Source organism: Phalangium opilio, unplaced genomic scaffold (genome assembly GCF_054372755.1).
Source record: "Phalangium opilio isolate 3A_F unplaced genomic scaffold, DU_Popi_V2 ptg000089l_1, whole genome shotgun sequence".
Classification (NCBI taxonomy): Eukaryota; Metazoa; Arthropoda; class Arachnida; order Opiliones; family Phalangiidae; genus Phalangium; species Phalangium opilio.
In genome coordinates, this window is record NW_028324194.1 from 7,097,723 (window position 1) to 7,118,454 (window position 20,732).

At 40.1% G+C, this 20,732-nt stretch overlaps 2 protein-coding genes across 2 annotated transcripts; both read left to right on the forward strand.

Annotated features, from left to right (window-relative positions):
• The first annotated feature begins 537 nt into the window (after positions 1-537).
• LOC149647300 (ATP-dependent DNA helicase Q1-like) lies at positions 538-15,295 on the forward strand. Its single transcript, XM_089850173.1, has 10 exons — positions 538-696; positions 757-1,110; positions 4,784-5,083; positions 7,212-7,378; positions 8,434-8,515; positions 9,414-9,680; positions 10,273-10,411; positions 10,520-10,608; positions 11,272-11,544; positions 14,924-15,295. Exons 1-10 carry the CDS (start codon positions 672-674, stop codon positions 15,220-15,222), a joined length of 1,995 nt encoding a protein of 664 aa, XP_089706299.1. The 5' UTR covers positions 538-671; the 3' UTR covers positions 15,223-15,295.
• A 2,421-nt stretch (positions 15,296-17,716) lies between these two features.
• On the forward strand, positions 17,717-20,207 carry LOC149647301 (uncharacterized). The gene is made up of 2 exons (XM_089850174.1): positions 17,717-19,837; positions 20,061-20,207. The coding sequence occupies exons 1-2, from the start codon at positions 18,212-18,214 to the stop codon at positions 20,103-20,105; spliced, it is 1,671 nt and encodes a 556-aa protein (XP_089706300.1). The 5' UTR covers positions 17,717-18,211; the 3' UTR covers positions 20,106-20,207.
• Positions 20,208-20,732: the final 525 nt, after the last annotated feature.

A 20,732-nucleotide genomic window follows, 5' to 3' on the forward strand; every position in this document is an offset into this window, starting at 1 on the left:
AATGGCGAACACGTTTGCTCCGATTTGGAAACTGCGAACGCGGTCACGTGGGTGTAACAACAGACAGACAGACAGACAGACAGACAGACAGACAGACAGACAGACAGACAGACACACACGTCGAAATTAGAACCTCTCCGTGACATACGTCACTCGGAGAGGTAAAAACACGTCGAAATACAAGTCTAATTAAAATTTTAGGTCATTTGGATCAATAGGACAGAGGATCTGGCAAAACAAAACCTAACGCCTCTCTTATAACTTAAATGTTACCAGAAGTAACTTTCGGTTCCTTCGAGCTTCCCGTCGATAATTCAAAAGGCGCGGTATACCGCTTCGCTTTAATGGATTGGGCTTGCGTCGTCGAGCGCGTGATCAAGTGAGCTATGCCGCCCTCGACTTTTAAAAACTAGGAGATCATATTCTTCAAAACAGTCTTTAATGAAGCTGGAAACTACTTCTACCATTTTTATTGCTCCTTGGGAGCGCTCCGCGAGGACCCAAAGGAAAACGCTATGAAATAAACTTTGCTGTCGTCTGCTTGATTTTCTGAGCAAATTGACAACAGTGTTTAACTGTTTATTTCACATGATATGTCAAAATGCACGTGTTAAATTTTGGCGTGGAAAACTTATAATATTATCCTTAATTTATTATTGTTTACTGTACAAATGTCTGATTGCGACGACTTTAACGGTACAAAATATCTCGATAGGAAAATGTATTCTCGGAAATGAATTTTTAAACTGATTTTAGATGAACTTCGCGGGAAATTGGAGCTTGTGGAGAAGAAAATTTCCACTTTGGAAACGAAAATCTCCGCTCTCGTTCAAAAACGGGACGATCTTTACAATGAAAAATTGGAAATAAAGCAGGAAATGACTCGAAATTCCAACAAGAAATTGCAAGAGAAATTTGAAAAAAATACTGATACGTCATATTTTGAAAAAATGGACGAATTATTGAAAACAATCTTTCATATCAAAGCCCTGCGTTCCTATCAACTACCTACCATTAACGCCGTTATGCAAAAGCAAAGTACGATACTCATTATGCCGACTGGTGGCGGAAAGAGTCTTTGCTATCAACTTCCAGCGTTATTGCTGCCAGGTAAGATTTTGTTAAATTATAAACATCAAAGGTAGTATGCTAACCCTTCAAAATTAGGGCTGTTTAAGTAACTTTGCGTCTTAACATGGATGGGATTAGTAATATTTTAGTTTACCTGGCCGCGTGTAGATGGCGCCATAAGCGACTCACCCTATCACACACAAATGAGGGGGTTTCTCATTTGATAAAACAGAAAAGTCCTAGCTAGGCCTATTTATCTATAGGAAGTGGGGCAAGGGATGAAAATTTCCCCCGCTAATCGTCACTCCCCAGTTTAACCAATCAGACGCTTTCTCCCACTAGCATTCCATTTTGCTAAGTTTGCCTGCCATTTTGGTTTAAAAAGGAAGGAGTCATTTTAAGCCACACCCCTCTGGCCTCACCCTATATTGTAAGACAGTCCTCCCCCCCTTAGGCTATATAAGAAATTTCCTAGTAAATTCGGGTTAGTGTGACGTCATTCCACGACAATTCACACCAGATGGCGTGCGCCGAACCAAAATGTATTTCACTTTTAAGAACAGAAACTAATACCATGCACGGGCCTTGACAGATTAAGAAGAAAATTAATTTGGATGAAATAACATGTAGCGCCATCTACATTTATATATATTAATAATTAACGCCTAATATCCTAGCTGGTTATCTTATATCATAGCCCACTCGATCACGCGCTCCTGGAAGCAAACTGATCCATTGTCGTGGAACGCGTGATTGAGTGGGCTTTGCTTCTAAACACACCTTTAAGGTACATTCCGGGAAATAGCACACTTCCTCTGGTCCAAAACCAGTTTAATAATTGCTTGGACCAGTTATGAAATTGAAGAAGTGGGGTTCATTAATTGAAAATGTGTAGTAAAATAAAGGGGTAAACTAGTCCTGAGACCAGTTTACTATTATTTTGAGTCACTAGGGGGTCAACTGGTCAGTTTAAAAAATATTCCTTATTCCCAGTCCCACACTGGACTCAGGCTCGAACCAATCAGAACTCGTCCAAGAGGCCAGTTAACTCCAACCCTTAACTATGTGAGCATCTGGTGGCATTTGTTTAAAGCTTAGTTAGACCATAGCCCCCTGGATCACGCGACTCGCGGACGCAGGCTGCTCGCGCAGTATAGAAGCCCACCGAAAGAATTATTATCCTATGTTAAAGCGCGTATCAAGCATTTTAAGCCGAAAATCAAAGCCGTCAGCTTTTAACATGGCCGTCTATGGGGGGAACACATCCGATTAAATTTTCAAGAGATTTGAGCCATTATTTGCCAAATTAGGGCCAAAAAACGGTGTTCCTCCCACACCGATCGAGTGGGCTATGATATAAGATAACCAGCTAGGATATTAGGCGTTAATTATTAATATATATAAATGTAGATGGCGCTACATGTTACTTCATCCAAATTAATTTTCTTCTTAATCTGTCAAGGCCCGTGCATGGTATTAGTTTCTGTTCTTAAAAGTGAAATACATTTTGGTTCGGCGCACGCCATCTGGTGTTAATTGTCGTGGAATGACGTCACACTAACCCAAATTTACAAGGAAATTTCTTATATAGCCAAAGGTGGAGGACTGTCTTACAATATAGGGAGAGGCCAGAGGGGTGTGGCTTAAAATGACACCTTCCTTTTTAAACCAAAATGGCAGGCAAACTTAACAAAATGGAATGCTAGTGGGAGAAAGCGTCTGATTGGTTGAACAGGGGAGTGACGATTACGATTAGCGGGGGAAATTTTCATCCCTTGCCCCACTTCCCCTATAGATATAGATAAATAGGCCTAGCTAGGACTTTTCTGTTTTATCAAATAAGAAACCACCAAGGGTGAGTCGCTTGTGGCGCCATCTACAGGCGGCGAGGTAAACTAAAATATTACTAACCCCATCCATGTTAAGACGCGAAGTTACTTAAACAGCGTCGAGCGTGGTCAGTACTTGGGAGGGGGACAACCCCCGGGTTCGAATCCAGTTGGTCCCGGGACGTTTTATATAAACAACTAGCTGTTACCCGTCAAAATGATATAAAGAATGGGTAGATTTTACTGATTCGACTAATATTTTTGTAGCACCCTATGAGCGAAGGGACTCGGCGTTGCCCGTCAGCCCCTAGGGACACGCATTTTTTATTACTTTTCACACGGACATTATTCCATAAAGAAGGGTTTTTAAGTTTTTGGGCGACATTTAAAAAGATGGCATCAAATCGAACCCAAAAGACCGCATTCAGCCCGTCTATAGGTTAAAGGAAACCAGTGTACTAAATATTTGCGAAATCGGTTGAAACGCACACGCGGACTTTGTTGCATAGAGAAGGTTTTTTTACATTTCTGGCCGCCATTTATTAAGATGGCGGCGGATTGGGGGGAAATCTTTCTTAGTACGCGCCTACTACTTATGAGTAACGTTCCTGCAAATTTTCAGCCTTCTAGGGCAAGCGGTTTGGGCTGGGCGTTGATAATCAGTCAGTCTGTCTGTCAGTCAGGACTTTGATTTATATAGATATAGATTAATTTTGATTAATTTCCGCAATATTTAATGGCAGGAAAAGTGTTTGTAGGATGCTGAGAGATGTTTATTAACAGAGAATTAAAACATTTGCCAGATGCAATTAACGTTACGGTTTTTAAGTATTATCAAATGTGGATGAGAGGGAAAGTATGTGACAATGGCCATAGAGCCTGTGTTAAAAAACGCGGACATCAAACTCAAAGTTTCGCCAATAACTATTTAGTCTACTAGTGACTGATGGACTTGCAAACTCACGACTGAATAAAAGTAGTTCAGACATTTATGCTCCTTGGTTTAACCATAGCCCACTCGATCACGCGCATCACGACGCAAGCTGCTCGCACTATAGCTAAATTACCGAGATTTGTTTTAAACGTATCTGCTCTTCTATTGCTTAGATAACCTTACTTAAATCCATATTATACCTTCAATTACCTTTTAAAACATTACCAGCTACTCTGTCCTGACTACAAACACAAATCGAGGAAGTTCTAGCATACACAATAGCAGACGACGGTAACCTTGTAACCGCGAATTAACACAAGACCAGGGTGGGAAATAAGGATTTTTTTAAACTGGACATTGGGCCAGCGACCCCTCTGGCTTGGAATAAATAAACTGGTCCATGACCACTGAACAGGGCGCGTCGTCTGCTAAATTGAAGAAGTGGATAATTACAATATATTAGCTAATGTCTGGACTCTGGAAACCGATGAATTTTCTTAGTGGTCTCGTGGACCACTGACCCCCTCCGATTTAATTTTTAAACTGGTCCAGGCAATTTTTAAACTGGTCATTTGCCCTGTGCCACCGCCTTATTTCCCACGCTGCACAAGACCTATTTTAAGGGAGTGAACAGGCCCTGTATAGCTACGCCAATAAAACGCGGTCAACTACGGCGAAACTCTGATGAATCGCGTCGCGACTTTTGCAGCCATTTTCATACTTTTCCTCTCATCCACTTTTGGTATTATTCAAGTTCAATAGCTACTTCGCTCGTCGATAGGGGGCGCCACGTACCATTCACCCTATCACACACACGCCAAGGGGGGATCATTCACCCTATCACACACACGCGTAAAGGGGGATTGAAATTTCAGTTCGAGACCCGCCTACTGAAAATAGTACGTTGTCTAGGATTCTTAATATCTATGGGTTCATCTTTGTCGTTAAGGCGTAACTGTCGTGATCTCTCCATTGGTGTCCTTAATGGAAGACCAAGTGATGGCCCTTCAGTCTTTGAAAGTAGCGGCGGACTTAATTCATAGTGGGAAGACGTCGAAAGACGTGACGCGTGTGGAGAATGCCATGATGAATGGAGAACTGAAATTGGTCTATTGCACTCCCGAGAGGATGTCCAAGAGCAAGCGATTCATGTCCAAATTGGAGAAATGTTACATTGCCAAGAAACTCTCGCTTTTCGCTATTGACGAAGTGCATTGTTGCTCGCAATGGGGACACGATTTTAGACGAGGTACGTTTCACATTCCCTTTAAAACATTGTCTATAAAGGTAGAATGAAGTGGTCAGATAATTACATCCACCTTATTCCCGATGCGTGTGCCAAGGCTTAACTCGCTACTTTGAACCGACAAAATCTTGATCAAAATGACGCGTCGTCTGCTTCAGAGTCCAGAATATTGAAACGTTTCTATTGTGAATAGTGAAGCTGGTGACTTGTAATTTTGACCCAGATTTTTCAATTCAATCCACCTTATTCCCGATGCGTGTGCCAAGGCCTAACTCGCTACTTTGAACTGAAAAAAAAATCAGGGTCAAAATGACGCGGCGTCTGCTTCAGAGTCGAAAATATTGAAACGTTTCTATTGTGAACAGTGAAGCTGATGACTCATAATTTTGACCCAGATTTTTCAATTCAATCCACTTAATTCCCGATGCGTGTGCTAAGGCTTAACTCGCTACTTTGAACTGAAAAAAAAAACTGGGTCAAAATGACGCGTCGTCTGCTTCGGAGTCGAAAATATTGAAACGTTTCTATTAATCTATTGTGGGTTGTGGCTCATAATTTTGACCCAGATTTTTCAATTCAATCCACTTTATTCCCGATGCGTGTGCCAAGTCCTAACGCTCTACTTTTAACTGACAAATCTGGGTCAAAATGACGCGTCGTCTGCTTCAGAATCGAGAATATTGAAACGTTTCTATTGTGGCTCATAATTTTGACCCAGATTTTTCAATTCAATCCACCTTATTCCCGATGCGTGTGCCAAGTCCTAACGCGCTACTCTTAACTGACAAAATCTTGATCAAAATGACGCGTCGTCTGCTTCAGAATCGAGAATATTGAAACGTTTCTATTGTGGCTCATAATTTTGACCCAGATTTTTAAATTCAATCCACTTTATTCCCGATGCGTGTGCCAAGGCTTAACTCGCTACTTTGAACTGAAAAAAAAATCAGGGTCAAAATGACGCGTCGTCTGCTTCAGAGTCGAAAATATTGAAACGTTTCTATTGTGGCTCATAATTTTGACTCAGATTTTTCAATTCAATCCACTTTATTCCCGATGCGTGTGCCAAGGCCTAACCCCCCTACTTTTAACTGACAAATTTCGGTCGAAATTACGCGTCGTCTGCTTCAGAATAGAAAATATTGGAACATTTCTACTGTGAAGCAGATGACTCATAATAAAAAAAACTAAATAAATGATCTGTTATTACAATGTGATAATTAGCATCTAATTATTATTAAAAATAATCAAGGACTACTGCGCCATCCACCATTAGTTTAGTGGCGTCTGCTAAATCGAACCACTTAACCCTAAAGGGATTGATTGAATTCTTCCAGGCTCAGGCTGAGAGTGGTAGGCAGTCTGGGAAATAGCAGTGCACTTCCTCTGGTCCAAAACTAGTTTATAAATTTTAATTGCTTGGACTAGTTTTTAAATTCAAGAAGTGGCCGGGGGTTACTGGTCCTCGGGACCAGTTTATTAATTGAAAATGTATAGGAGAGCAAAGGCTGGGACCAGTCCGGAGACCAGTTTATTATTTCGGACACTAGGGGCGGGGGATCACTGGTCCCAAGGACTAGTTTAAAAATATTCCTTCTACCCAGACTGGAGGTAAGGGTAAGGGTAAGGGTAAGGGTAAGGGTAAGGGTAAGGCAGGGCATAGCCCACTCGATCACGCGCGTGAGTGGTTCGATTTAGCAGACGCCACTAAACCAATGGCGGTGGATGGCGCAGTAGCAGTCTGGGAAATAAGGATAATTTTTAAACTAGTCCTTGGGACCAGTGACACCCCCCTAGTGTCCTAAATAATAAACTGGTCTCCGGAGTGGTCCCAGCCTTTGTTCAGTTCTCCTATAGATTTGCAATTAATAAACTGGTCCCAAGGACCAGTAACCCCCGGCCACTTTTTGAATAAAAAAACTAGTCCAAGCAATTAATAAACTGGTTTTGGACCAGAGGAAGTGTGCACTGCTGCTATTTCCCAGACTGCGCAGTAGTCCTTGATTTCAAGACTAATTAAATGCTAATTACTTTATATTTAGGGAAAGGTTGTTCTTTTAAGGTATAATGTTATGTTACCTGAACGTTTCCCTTATGAATAATTAGTTGGCTGCACATTATTTTGTTTCAGATTTTCAATTTCTGGGTGTTCTTCGGAAGCAGTTCCCCAAGGTTCCTATTCTGGGTTTGACGGCCACGGCTCCCTCGACTGTCTTGGAAGATGTACAAAAATTTCTGCGTCTGGAAGGATGCCTCGTTTTCAAAGCTCCTCTCAACAGACCCAATTTATTCTATCAGGTACGCTCCAATTGACTTTCTAAGCAATTAAAAGGAAAAGTTAATTAAGGTAACATAACTGATTATACCCTAATTAAAAGAATGATTGGTTGGCCTTTTTCTAAATATAAAAGGAAATAAATATTAAAAAGAAACCTTAATGATCTCTTATTACAAATGATAATTAATTAATATTTAATTAGTCTTAAAAATAATCAAGGACTACTGCGCCATCCGCTATTTGTTTAGTGGCGTCTGCTAGAACGAACCTACCTTACCCATAAAAGGATTGGTTGAATTCTCACAGGCTGAGAGAGGTAAGGGTAAGGGTAAGGGTAAGTTTAAGGTAGGACATACCTCACTCGATCACGCGCGTAAGGGGGTTCGATTTAGCAGACGCCACTAAACCAATCGGTGGCGTCTGCTAGAACGAACCCCTCGTACTCCTAAAGGGATTGGTTGAATTCTTCACAGGCTGAGAGAGGTAGGGTAAGGTTGGGCATACCCCACTCGATCTCGCGCGTACGTGGTTCGATTTAGCAGACGCCACTAAACCAATCGGTGGCGTCTGCTAAATCGAACCTACCTTACCCCTAAAAGGATTGGTTGAATTCTCACAGGCTGATAGTGAGAGGTAAGGGGCAAGGTTGGGCATAGCCCACTCGATCAAGCGCGTAAGGGGTTCGAGTTAGCAGACGCCACTAAACCAATCTGTGGCGTCTGCTAAATCGAACCTCTTACCCCTAAAAGTATTGGTTGAATTCTCACAGGCTGATAGTGAGAGGTAAGGGGTAAGGTAGGACATACCCCACTCGATCTCGCGCGTACGTGATTCGAGTTAGCGGACGCCACTAAACCAATCGGTGGCGTCTGCTAAATCGAACCTACCTTATCCCTATAAGGATTGGTTTAATTCTCACAGGCTGAGGTAAGGGTAAGGTTGGGCACGATCACGCGCGTAAAGGGGTTCGATTTAGCAGACGCCTCTAAAGCAATGGTGGCGGGGTGGCGCAGTAGTCCTTGATTACTTTTAGGTCTAATTAAATTTACGCCAATTATTATTGCGTTGAATGAAGGTTCGTCAGAAGTCCGCTAACCACAAAGAACTCATTTTGGAAATGGCAAGTCTGATACTTAATGAGTTTCCCGAAGAAAGTGGTAAGTTTAACTTTGAACATGCTGTAGTTCCATTACAACTCGGGGTTCTTACGAAACACGAATAACCTGGATAAGACAGGGATTTGGAAAATAAGGGGAAAACTCGGGGATAAGTCAGGGATTTAAAGTTTTTTCTTGAAAAGTCAGGGATTTCGTTTAGGCATATCAAACCATGATTCCTTTGAGCAATGATAAATATGGGCTGCAGGTGTCACCATGAAGTGGACTCTGCGGGTCAACACGTACTTAAAATGGTCCCAGGGATATTGGTGTCAAAATTTGGTCAGGGATAAGTTGCATGAAAAGTCAGGGATTTTCAATAGAAAAATATCTCCGAACCCTGAATGAGGAAGTCTTCATTTTAAGTATAGTCACTGTCCACCCGATCACGCTTGTTGCTAGACTAGAGCAGCCCGCGTGATCGAGTGGGCTATGAAAATTAAGGAATAGGTCAGCTTTCGGTTGGGGGAGGAGCTAATTAAGATTCTTGAGATAATTTTCACGGCCATACTGGTGGGTTGAATACAGAACTAAAGCTAATGCCCACCAATATGGCTGCCAGAACCTTGGCAAGACTTAGGAGCAGCCCGCGTGATCGAGTGGGCTATGGAAATTAAGGAATAGGGAGCTTTCGGTTGGGGGAGGAGCTAATTAAGATTCGTGAGATAATTTTCACGGACATATTGGTAGGTGAGTTGAATACAGAAGGAAAGCTATTACCCACCAATATGGCTGCCAGAGCCTTGGCAAGACTTAGGAGGGTGTGACGTACTACTCAGCCAACTGAAAGCTCTCTATATTGGTCAGTTTTATCGGGATGACGTAGCAAATGACGCCGAGGGCAATCCTTTTGTTATAAAACCAGCTATTGAGTATATTTTGAACATCTGTTTTTCAGGTATAGTTTACTGTTTCTCTATCAAAGATTGTACGGAAGTAGCGAAGGACTTAAGGGGGAATGGAATCAAAGCCAGGGAGTACCACGGTAACATGGACGCGGCGGACAGGAAGAAAGTGCACGTTAAATGGGTCAAGAGGGAAATCTACGTCATCGTGGCCACTATCGCCTTTGGAATGGGCATCGACAAACCCGATGTCCGCTTCGTCATTCATCACTCCATGTCCAAGAACATGGAGAGCTATTACCAAGAGAGTGGCAGAGCTGGTAAGCCAAACCATAATTTGTCACGTATGTCAGGTGTATCTCGGGTCTCTTGCAAGTGATAATGTGTCGCGTATGTCAGGTGTATCTCGGGTCTATTTCAAGTGATAATTTGTCACGTATGTCAGGTGTATCTCGGGTCTATTTCAAGTGGTAATTTATCACGTTTGTCAGGTGTATCTCGGGTCTCTTGCGAGTGATAATGTGTCGCGTATGTCAGGTGTATCTCGGGTCTATTTCAAGTGATAATTTGTCACGTATGTCAGGTGTATCTCGGGTCTATTTCAAGTGGTAATTTGTCACGTATGTCAGGTGTATCTCGGGTCTATTTCAAGTGATAATGTGCCACTTATGTCAGGTGTATCTCGGGTCTATTGCGAGTGATAATGTGTCACGTATTTCAGGTGTATCTCGGGTCTATTTTGAGTGATAATGTGTCGCGTATTTCAGGTGTATCTCGGGTCTATTGCAAGTGATAATGTGTCATTTTTGTCAGGTGTATCTCGGGTTAACGCTTTGTGGTTTAGTTTAAGAAAACGCTACTAGATCGCAAGATCGACCTCTTAATGTGGTAATGAAGTTACTTTCATTACAGGTCGAGATGACAAGCCATCAAAGTGCATTTTATTTTATCGTCTGGGTGATATGTTTCGACAGAGTTGTATGGTTTTCTCCGAACGAACGGGAATCGAAAAGTTGTATGGAATGGTCGCGTATTGCATTGATCAAACAAGGTAACGAAACATATGGCACTACTAAGGAAGACCCCGCCTCTAATAGACTTCAAAATATACCACAAACATTATTATAATGTTATTGCATGCCATATTGTACATGCGCAGATGCAGACGCGAGATCATTTCTCAACACTTTGACGAAGTTTGGGATGATGACTGTTGTAGGAAAATGTGTGACAGTTGCGTCAAGTCTGGTAAGTACGCGGGTTCCTATTGAACTTGGATAATTCAGGGATAGGGGGAATAAGTCAGGGATTTAAAGTTTCTTCCTAAAAAGTCAGGGATAGTTCAGGGATTTCGTTTGGTATATCAAACCATGATTTACTTCGAGTAATGCTAAACATTTATTTTCATTTGTCACTCATTTATTTTCATTTGTCACTCATTTATTTTCATTTGTCACTCATTTATTTTCATTTGTCACTCATTTATTTTCACTTGTCACTCATTTATTTTCATTTGTCACTCATTTATTTTCATTTGTCACTCATTTATTTTCACTTGCCACTCATTTATTTTCATTTGTCACTCATTTATTTTCACTTGCCACTCATTTATTTTCACTTGCCACTCATTTATTCTCACTTGTCATTCATTTATTCTCACTTGTCATTCATTTACTTTCACTTGTCACTCATTTATTTTCACTCGCCATTCATTAACTTTCGTTTGCCATTCATTAACTTTCATTTGCCATTCATTAACTTTCATTTGTCATTCATTTGTTATTCATTTGACATTCATTTGTTATTCATTTGACATTCATTTGTTATTCACTTGCCATTCTTTTACTTTCATTTGCCATTCTTTGTTATAACCTATCGGATTATTGACGATGTTGGTTGGTCCTTTCGTAGACGTCATAGAAGGGACGAATGTGACGAAACTTTGCAACACTATTTACAAAATTTTGGACAAAGCGGGATCGTTGGACCAAAGACTGACGGCAATTAAACTCCTCGATACAATCGAAGGAAAAGCCAATACAAAATTGAGACCAATCAATTGTGACGTCTTTAAATTTTCGCGAGAGACGCTGGAAAATATCATAGCTATGTTATTGGTCGAAGGCTATTTAGAAGAAGACTTTCACTATACACCTTACTCTACCATAAGCTATTTGAAAGAAGGTAAGTTAATTTAAGCCTAGGTTGCCTACATTGGGACGCTTTTCTTAAAGGAAAAGGTCGGGTCGAAAGGTGACTTTCCTTAAGAACTCCAGTTATGGCATTTGTGGGCGGGATTTATAAGTAGACTTATGAATCCCGACCACTAGTCTTCGCCAAGCTAAACCCGGATTTCGTAAGAAAAGTCACCTTGGGGGGGGGGGGGGAACCACGTGACCCCGCGCTTTGCTCTAAAATAGTCGTAACTTTGGGGTCTTTGAAATGAATACTCATTTTGTAAGTTAAAAATCGTGCTCCGTAAAAAGCAGTGACAAGACTCTATTATAGAATCCCGAAAAGACAACCTCATATTTTGCTTGCATTACAAGAATTTAATCGATTAAATTCAATGGGCTGTGTAATATTCTACAATAATAATCAATGTTATTCAATGGTCTGTATAATATTTTACAATAATTATCAATGATTTTCAATGGGTTGTATAATATTCTACCAGATTTAATCGATTAAATTCAATTCGTTGCGTAGCATTACAAGACTTTAATCGGTGATATTCAATGGGTGGTATAATATTCTACAAGACTTTAATCGATTATATTAAATGGGTTTTATGATATTCTACAAGACTTTAATCGATTATATTAAATGGGTTGTATAATATTCTACAAGACTTTAATCGATTAAAAACAAGGCCTTGCGTAATATTCTACAAGACTAATCGATTAAAAACAAGGCCTTGCGTAATATTCTACAAGACTAATCGATTAAATTAACTTCGTTGCGTAGCGTTACAGGATTTAATCGATGATATTCAATGGGTTGTATAATATTCTACAAGACTTTAATCGATGATATTAATGGGTTGTATGCTACTCTACAACTCTTTAATCGCTTAAAACAAGGCGTTGCTTAATGTTCTACGAGACTAATCGATTAAATTCAATTCGTTGCGTAGCATTGCAAGACTTTAATCGATTAAGGTAAAAGCGTTGCGTAATATAACAAGACTTTACTACAAGACTAATCGATTGAATTCGTGGCGTATCACTACAATATTAATCGATTGAATTCGTTGCGTATCACCACAATATTAATCGATTGAATTCGTTGCGTATCACCACAATATTAATCGATTGAATTCGTTGCGTATCACCACAATATTAATCGATTGAATTCGTTGCGTATCACTACAATATTAATCGATTGAATTCGTTGCGTATCACTACAATATTAATCGATTGAATTCGTTGCGTATCACCACAATATTAATCGATTGAATTCGTTGCGTATCACCACAATATTAATCGATTGAATTCGTTGCGTATCACCACAATATTAATCGATTGAATTCGTTGCGTATCACTACAATATTAATCGATTGAATTCGTTGCGTATCACTACAATATTAATCGATTGAATTCGTTGCGTATCACCACAATATTAATCGATTGAATTCGTTGCGTATCACCACAATATTAATCGATTGAATTCGTTGTGTATCACCACAATATTAATCGATTGAATTCGTTGCGTATCACTACAATATTAATCGATTGAATTCGTTGCGTATCACTACAATATTAATCGATTGAATTCGTTGCGTATCACCACAATATTAATCGATTGAATTCGTTGCGTATCACCACAATATTAATCGATTGAATTCGTTGCGTATCACCACAATATTAATCGATTGAATTCGTTGCGTATCACCACAATATTAATCGATTGAATTCGTTGCGTATCACTACAATATTAATCGATTGAATTCGTTGCGTATCACTACAATATTAATCGATTGAATTCGTTGCGTATCACCACAATATTAATCGATTGAATTCGTTGCGTATCACCACAATATTAATCGATTGAATTCGTTGCGTATCACCACAATATTAATCGATTGAATTCGTTGCGTATCACTACAATATTAATCGATTGAATTCGTTGCGTATCACTACAATATTAATCGATTGAATTCGTTGCGTATCACCACAATATTAATCGATTGAATTCGTGGCGTATCACTACAATATTAATCGATTGAATTCGTTGCGTATCACCACAATATTAATCGATTGAATTCGTTGCGTATCACCACAATATTAATCGATTGAATTCGTTGCGTATCACCACAATATTAATCGATTGAATTCGTTGCGTATCACTACAATATTAATCGATTGAATTCGTTGCGTATCACTACAATATTAATCGATTGAATTCGTTGCGTATCACCACAATATTAATCGATTAAATTCGTTGCGTATCACCACAATATTAATCGATTGAATTCGTTGCGTATCACCACAATATTAATCTATTAAATTCAATCCAATCTTTTGCGTAGCATTATAAGACTTTAATCTATTAAATTCAATTCGTTGCGTAGCATTACAAGACTTTAATCGATTAAATTCAATTCGTTGCGTAGCATTACAAGACTTTAATCGATTAAATTCAATTCGTTGCGTAGCATTACAAGACTTTAATCGATTAAATTCAATTCGTTGCGTAGCATTACAAGACTTTAATCTATTAAATTCAATTCGTTGCGTAGCATTACAAGACTTTAATCGATTAAATTCAATTCGTTGCGTAGCATTACAAGACTTTAATCGATTAAATTCAATTCGTTGCGTAGCATTACAAGACTTTAATCTATTAAATTCAATTCGTTGCGTAGCATTACAAGACTTTAATCGATTAAATTCAATTCGTTGCGTAGCATTTTTAGATTAATCGATTAAATTCAATCTTTTGCGTAGCATTACAAGACTTTAATCTATTAAATTCAATTCGTTGCGTAGCATTACAAGACTTTAATCGATTAAATTCAATTCGTTGCGTAGCATTACAAGACTTTAATCGATTAAATTCAATTCGTTGCGTAGCATTACAAGACTTTAATCTATTAAATTCAATTCGTTGCGTAGCATTACAAGACTTTAATCGATTAAATTCAATTCGTTGCGTAGCATTACAAGACTTTAATCGATTAAATTCAATTCGTTGCGTAGCATTTTTAGATTAATCGATTAAATTCAATCTTTTGCGTAGCATTACAAGACTTTAATCTATTAAATTCAATTCGTTGCGTAGCATTACAAGACTTTAATCGATTAAATTCAATTCGTTGCGTAGCATTTCTAGATTAATCGATTAAATTCAATTCGTTGCGTAGCATTTCTAGATTAATCGATTAAATTCAATTCGTTGCGTAGCATTTCAAGATTAATCGATTAAAAACAAGACTTATCGATATCAGGAGTTCATAAATATCAGGAGAAGGGGGGTTAGGGGTTAGGGGGATTATTATGAACTCCTGACGATATGTATATACACAGTTACAAATATAATACATTAAATGTTCGTATCGCAGGAATGAAAAGTGATCACGTTCGCAATAACAATGGCGAAGTTTTGTTTAATTTACCGAACTTTACAAAAATGATCGATCTGTGTTTGCCTAAAACCCTTCCAAAATGCGCCAAACCCGATTCTAAAGCCGCGACCGCCGTTAAAAAGAAGGCGGACACCAGAGATTCGTCAAAAACGGGGAAACCAGCGGCAAAAAGAATCAAAGTGGACACTCCTTCCATCACCATTAATTCCGATTCGGACTCTAATTGCGAAGTGAATTACACCGAAATGGACAGCTCTTTTGGAAAATTTAAATGAACATTAAGCGCCAACGCTGTATATCAATTTTTCTTGTACAATTATGTAATAAAATGATTAATTGTCACGAAAATTCACGATTTATTTGCTCCTTATCAAAAAGGGTTTGTTTGTTTATGCCATAAAACCCTTCCCAAAAAACCCACCGGGTCTTTATTGGGTTTCAACAGAAGTATATAATACTTCTCTTCGAGATAAGTGTACCACAAAACGGGGGAATTATAACACTCCATAGTCGAGTATCGGGCGTCTCTGACAGTACATGTCGATGTGTAGGCGTACGCTATAGTTTTGGTAAGAAGTGATATCTAGTTTATTAGGGAGAAGATGCCTTAGTATTCGCGAACCATAGTCCCAGTCCCCCTTTCAAAATACAAGGGGGGGGGACGTAAAAGGGGGCCGCCGGGTTATTTCGCCTCTCCTCAGTCGGAAAATATGACTGTAATTTTCGTTATTCGCGTCGCGCTGACGTGAGTTTTCAAGAATCAATGAGATGCTGCTGGTTGTAATTTAGAGGCGGCGGGGGATTAACTCCGGACCTACGCTACGTCTTTTGGACTGGAGATAAAGCTAGACTATAAATGAGACGAATTTATACCTTCTCCCTAATAAACTAGATATCACTTCCTGTTTTGGAGACGTTATGTTAAAATTTTATGTTGTCAAAGAGATTGTCCGTTCTGTTTTATTTTCCAAGTGATACCCTATTTGTTGTAAGGAGTCGGTAAACGTTTTGCGAAACTAATAATATAATGATTTCCGAAGCACATTAACATGAATTTGTTATAAACATTACTGCTTTACATGAATATACGCATTTTACATGCACTCAATTCTCAAATTGAGTTTAAACAATACTACAAACTGTTATCTGCGTAGTTGCGCGAATTACGAAGGTACGTGTTGTTGGCGGTGACGTGCGGAGAACACGCCTCGTTATCATGCTGCATTGTTTATGGTCCTTGTTCCATTTGCCTTGTAAATTGAGCTCATTAATTATTGGTTTAAAGGGTAAAGGAATAAGCCACGCTATCATTCCACTTGTCTCGTTGTTTATGTAAGCATGTGTACAGTGTACTTGTTTATGCCAGCATATGTATGATGTACGTTGTTCTTCAAACAGTCTCCTCGTAAAGGTAAAATAACGAAAACCTCAGCGCCTAATGTATAACAACATACTTTGTTTTGTCGCCAAATATTAATGCAGTTATTTGACGTGCTTCGTATTGTTTTCCGGTAAGAATCTCACTTTTCTTCAGACACGTTACTGCAATCATAAGTATTGTAATCTGTATCTATATAAATCAAAGTCCTGATTGACTGACAGACTGACTGATAATCAACGCCCAGCCCAAACCGCTTGCCCTAGAAGGCTGAAAATTTGCAGGAACGTTACTCATAAGTAGTAGGCGCGTACTAAGAAAGATTTTTTCCAATCCGCCACCATCTTAATAAATGGCGGCCAGAAATGTAAAAAAAACTTCTCTATGCAACAAAGTCCGCGCGTTTCAACCGATTTCTCAAACATTTAGTACACTGGTTTCCTTTAACCTATAGACGGGCTGAATGGTCTTTTGGGTTCGATTTGTTGCCATCTTTTTAAATGGCGGCCAAAAACTTAAAAACCCTTCTTTATGGAATAATGTCCGTGTGAAAAGTAATAAAAAATGCATCCCTAGGGGCTGACGGGCAATGCCGAGTGCCTTCGCTCCTAGGGTGCTACAAAAATATTAGTCATCAGTTAAAGCTACTCATTCTTTATATCATTTTGATGGATGTTCTTATTACACGCGAGCTACGCCGCGGGTAACAGCTAGTGACAATATATCACTTCTAATTGCTGTGATCTTAAATTGTTTAAGAAAGGTTTTTTACCTCTCCGATAGAGTGATTGGCAGTGTCTGTTTGTCTGTCAGCGCGTTTGCGTAGGCAAATCGGAGCAAAAGTGTTCGCAATTGCCACCTACAAATCTTTCTAATCGTAATTAAGTATTTTTAATAAACAGAATAAGAAATTATTGGCCGGTTGTGTACGATGTTGCTTTTAGACATGAAGTTAAGCGTATTCTTGTTGTTCATGGTGTTGTCTGTTTGGAGCGAAGCTAACGCAAGGTCAAATTATAAAGAAAAGAAAGATTTTAAAAGAAGTCAGCAACCAAACATTATCTTCATCTTAGCGGATGATTTGGTAATTACAACACTTACACGCATACGCGTTTTAGTCGTCTCGCTAAATCCTTTATACCATAAGTTCATAAGATATGTTCCATAACGTTTTTCACTGGTTACGAGAGCTTGTCATGAAGTGACGTGGGTGAGACGTCATAGATTCTCGTAAAGCGACGTCTGGTGAGGCACTGTCAAGGGCTTAGTACAGAATAAATAGGAAGATGGAAGTCCTGCAAAATTAACCACCCAGTGTAGGACTTCAATTCTCGCTTGTCGTTCTCAAACTAGCTCTCAGTAACTCCTCTAGCATTACGAAGTATATGTAGTACCTGTTAGTATTGTTTGCATTGTTAGTTCCAGAGCGCGCCGTCAATAAGTGAGGGCGCCACCATACGCAAAACCTAATACTTGCTCCTAAAGCAAGCACGCTTTACTCTCTCTCGCGCCTCGATAACGAGCAGTTCATGCTGAACTATTAACCAATGTAACTCTAAGAATTGATTACCATTAAAGTATTAATCTGTTATACTAGTCGTTTATGTCATTAAGATTTGGGATAGTTAACGTCCTAACAATTGGCGACGGAGATATTTACGCCCTCGCGCTCTTTGTTTTTTTTTTCGGGAAAGTAAATCGCGCCGTTAACCACGCCGCGACCACCGCATCGAGGAAAACGAACTTAAGCCTAACGTAAGCCTCGCGTACACGCTGTACGCTACCGCACTACCGCGTATAACAAGGCACCGCTAAGCCTCGCGCTCACGCTTCCGCTTCTACAAGGACTGGCCGCTGCCATATTGGATTTTTAGCCCTTACAAAGCATGGCTAACAACAACGGAAGTAATTTCGGACTTTATCCACCTTTTAATTCGGAATCGGAGCAATGGACAATTTATATAGAACGTCTAGAGTTATATTTTATCGCGAATGGCATTCGCACACGAGCTACAAATACCGCTATCGAGAATGCTGAAGTATTGGAGGATAAACGAGCCATATTACTGACTGTAATCGGCAAAGACGCGTATTGTACATTACGTTCCCTCACTCATCCCAGCAAACCGACAGAGAAGTCCTTTACTGAATTGGTAAAGTTTCTGAACGACCATTACGAGCCTATACCTACAGAAATTGTAGAGCGTTACAAATTCTACAAGAGGGACCGTAAAACCGGCGAGTCAGTCGCCACGTACGTAGCAGCTATCAGGAAGGCTGCAGAGTTTTGCGGGTTCAATGATAATTTGGACACTACCCTACGCGACCGGCTGGTCTGTGGAATAAATAATGATCACGTTCAAAGGCAATTACTCCAAATTAAGGGTATAACATTGCAGCTAGCCATTGAAAAAGCTAAACAACTCGAGAAAGTTGAAGTCGATACAAAAGCATTGAAATCGCATGAGCACGATGATACGACAGTAAATCACGTAGCCACCAACCGCACGCAGCGGAAAAATACGAATCTTCCACGCCAAGGAACAGCAACTAATGCCGCTCCTGCTTCTTGCGGCAGATGCACAAGCACCGAACACGCGGATGAAGCGTGTCCCTATAAGGACTACGAGTGCCACCATTGTAGGAAAATGGGGCATCTATCGAAGGCATGCCGAAACAGTAAGAAACCTTCAAGGCCTCAAACTACTAGCAATCGGTTCAAGAAGCACGACAGACGTAAAACCAGAGCAAGAGGACAGACCAATCACGTCGCGACTACCGAAATCGATAATCAGTTACCGGAATATGACGACATATTCGCAGTCACGGAATCTCGCGCTACGCTAGCCACTTCCGATGACATTCCTCACATGGAACGACCGCCATCTGCCATTCAAGTTTCAATGGAGATCAACGGCTCACCGGTACAGTTCCAAGTCGATACAGGGTCAGGCTACACGATCGTGTCATCGGAGATGTTGCGAAGTATCCAGCACACTCAGCCATTAGAACCTTGCCACGTGAAACTAGCCTCAGTTACGGGGCACAGCCTGGATGTCCAAGGGCAACTAACGGTAACCGCCACATACAAGGGTAAATCATTATCATTACCTCTCGTAGTCGTAGGAGGGCAAAGTCCCAGCCTCCTCGGAAGAAACTGGATGTGTACCGCCTTCAGTATTCTACCAGAAATCACAGATTCCGTTGCCGCCGTTACGGACGGTAACAAACAATTGGACGCCTTGCTAAACACGTACAAAGAAGTTTTCACTCCTGGAATGGGGTGCCTAAAGGACACTAAAGTAAAAATACACATTAAACCTGACGCTCCACAACCAAAATTTTTTAAGGCCAGGCCGGTTCCATACCACTTACGAGAACGGGTGGAAAATGAGCTTAGACGTCTGGAAGATGAAGGCATCATCTCGCCAGTATCCGTGGCAGCGTTCGCCACGCCGGTTGTACCAGTCATGAAGAAGGATGGTTCGATTAGACTCTGCGGGGACTATAAGGTGACTACAAACAAAATAGTAGACTGAAGCATATAAACATTGTGAACTATAGCCGTTAGGGGGCGCTAAGGGGACGAGATTGGGGACTAGGGACTTTATGGACAGACCTCTCCAGGCGAGGCTCGCGATCAGACTGTATATTAATTACCATGTATCTTTCTTACTAACTATCATTCAAGTATTATTAAATATGTTCCTGTTTAATCATGACTCATTATAACAGAACATTACAATGGCGACGGAGATGGGATACACCATTTTAGCGTGAGGTTAGTTGGTTTACGTATAACCTACGGGTAACGGGAGCCAAGGCTTACCAACGAATCGAACGTGCGGGGCAAGGAGAGCCTACGGACTTTACAACCTGGAGGTGATATCAATGTGGCCAAGGCTTACATCACCACGAGGAAGAAAAAGGTACAGGGAAGAGAATCATAACATCTACGGATTGAAATAAAGGAAAATTGCACATCTACGGATTTGAACTGATCGTATTTATTAAACGTCTACGGACTGAATTAAACGTAAATAATCATCTACGGGTAATTATTAAACGTCCACGGACTGAATTAAATTAAACGTAAATAAACAACTACGGGTATTTATAAACGTGATTAAACGTCTACGGATTAGAACTGAAACGTAACTAAACATCTACGGGTATATAATTAAACGTAATTAAACGTCTACGGAGTATAAAAGAACGGGAATTATCAAATTACGGAATTGAACTATCCTGAACAACAATGGCTACCGTTGGAATTCTAATACCATTTGACGAAACTACGGTACCATGGACACAGTATGCTAATCGGTTAACTGCTTATTTTACGGCGAACAAGATTACTGACGCCGCTATCAAACATGCAACGCTTCTCACAGTACTTAGTACCGC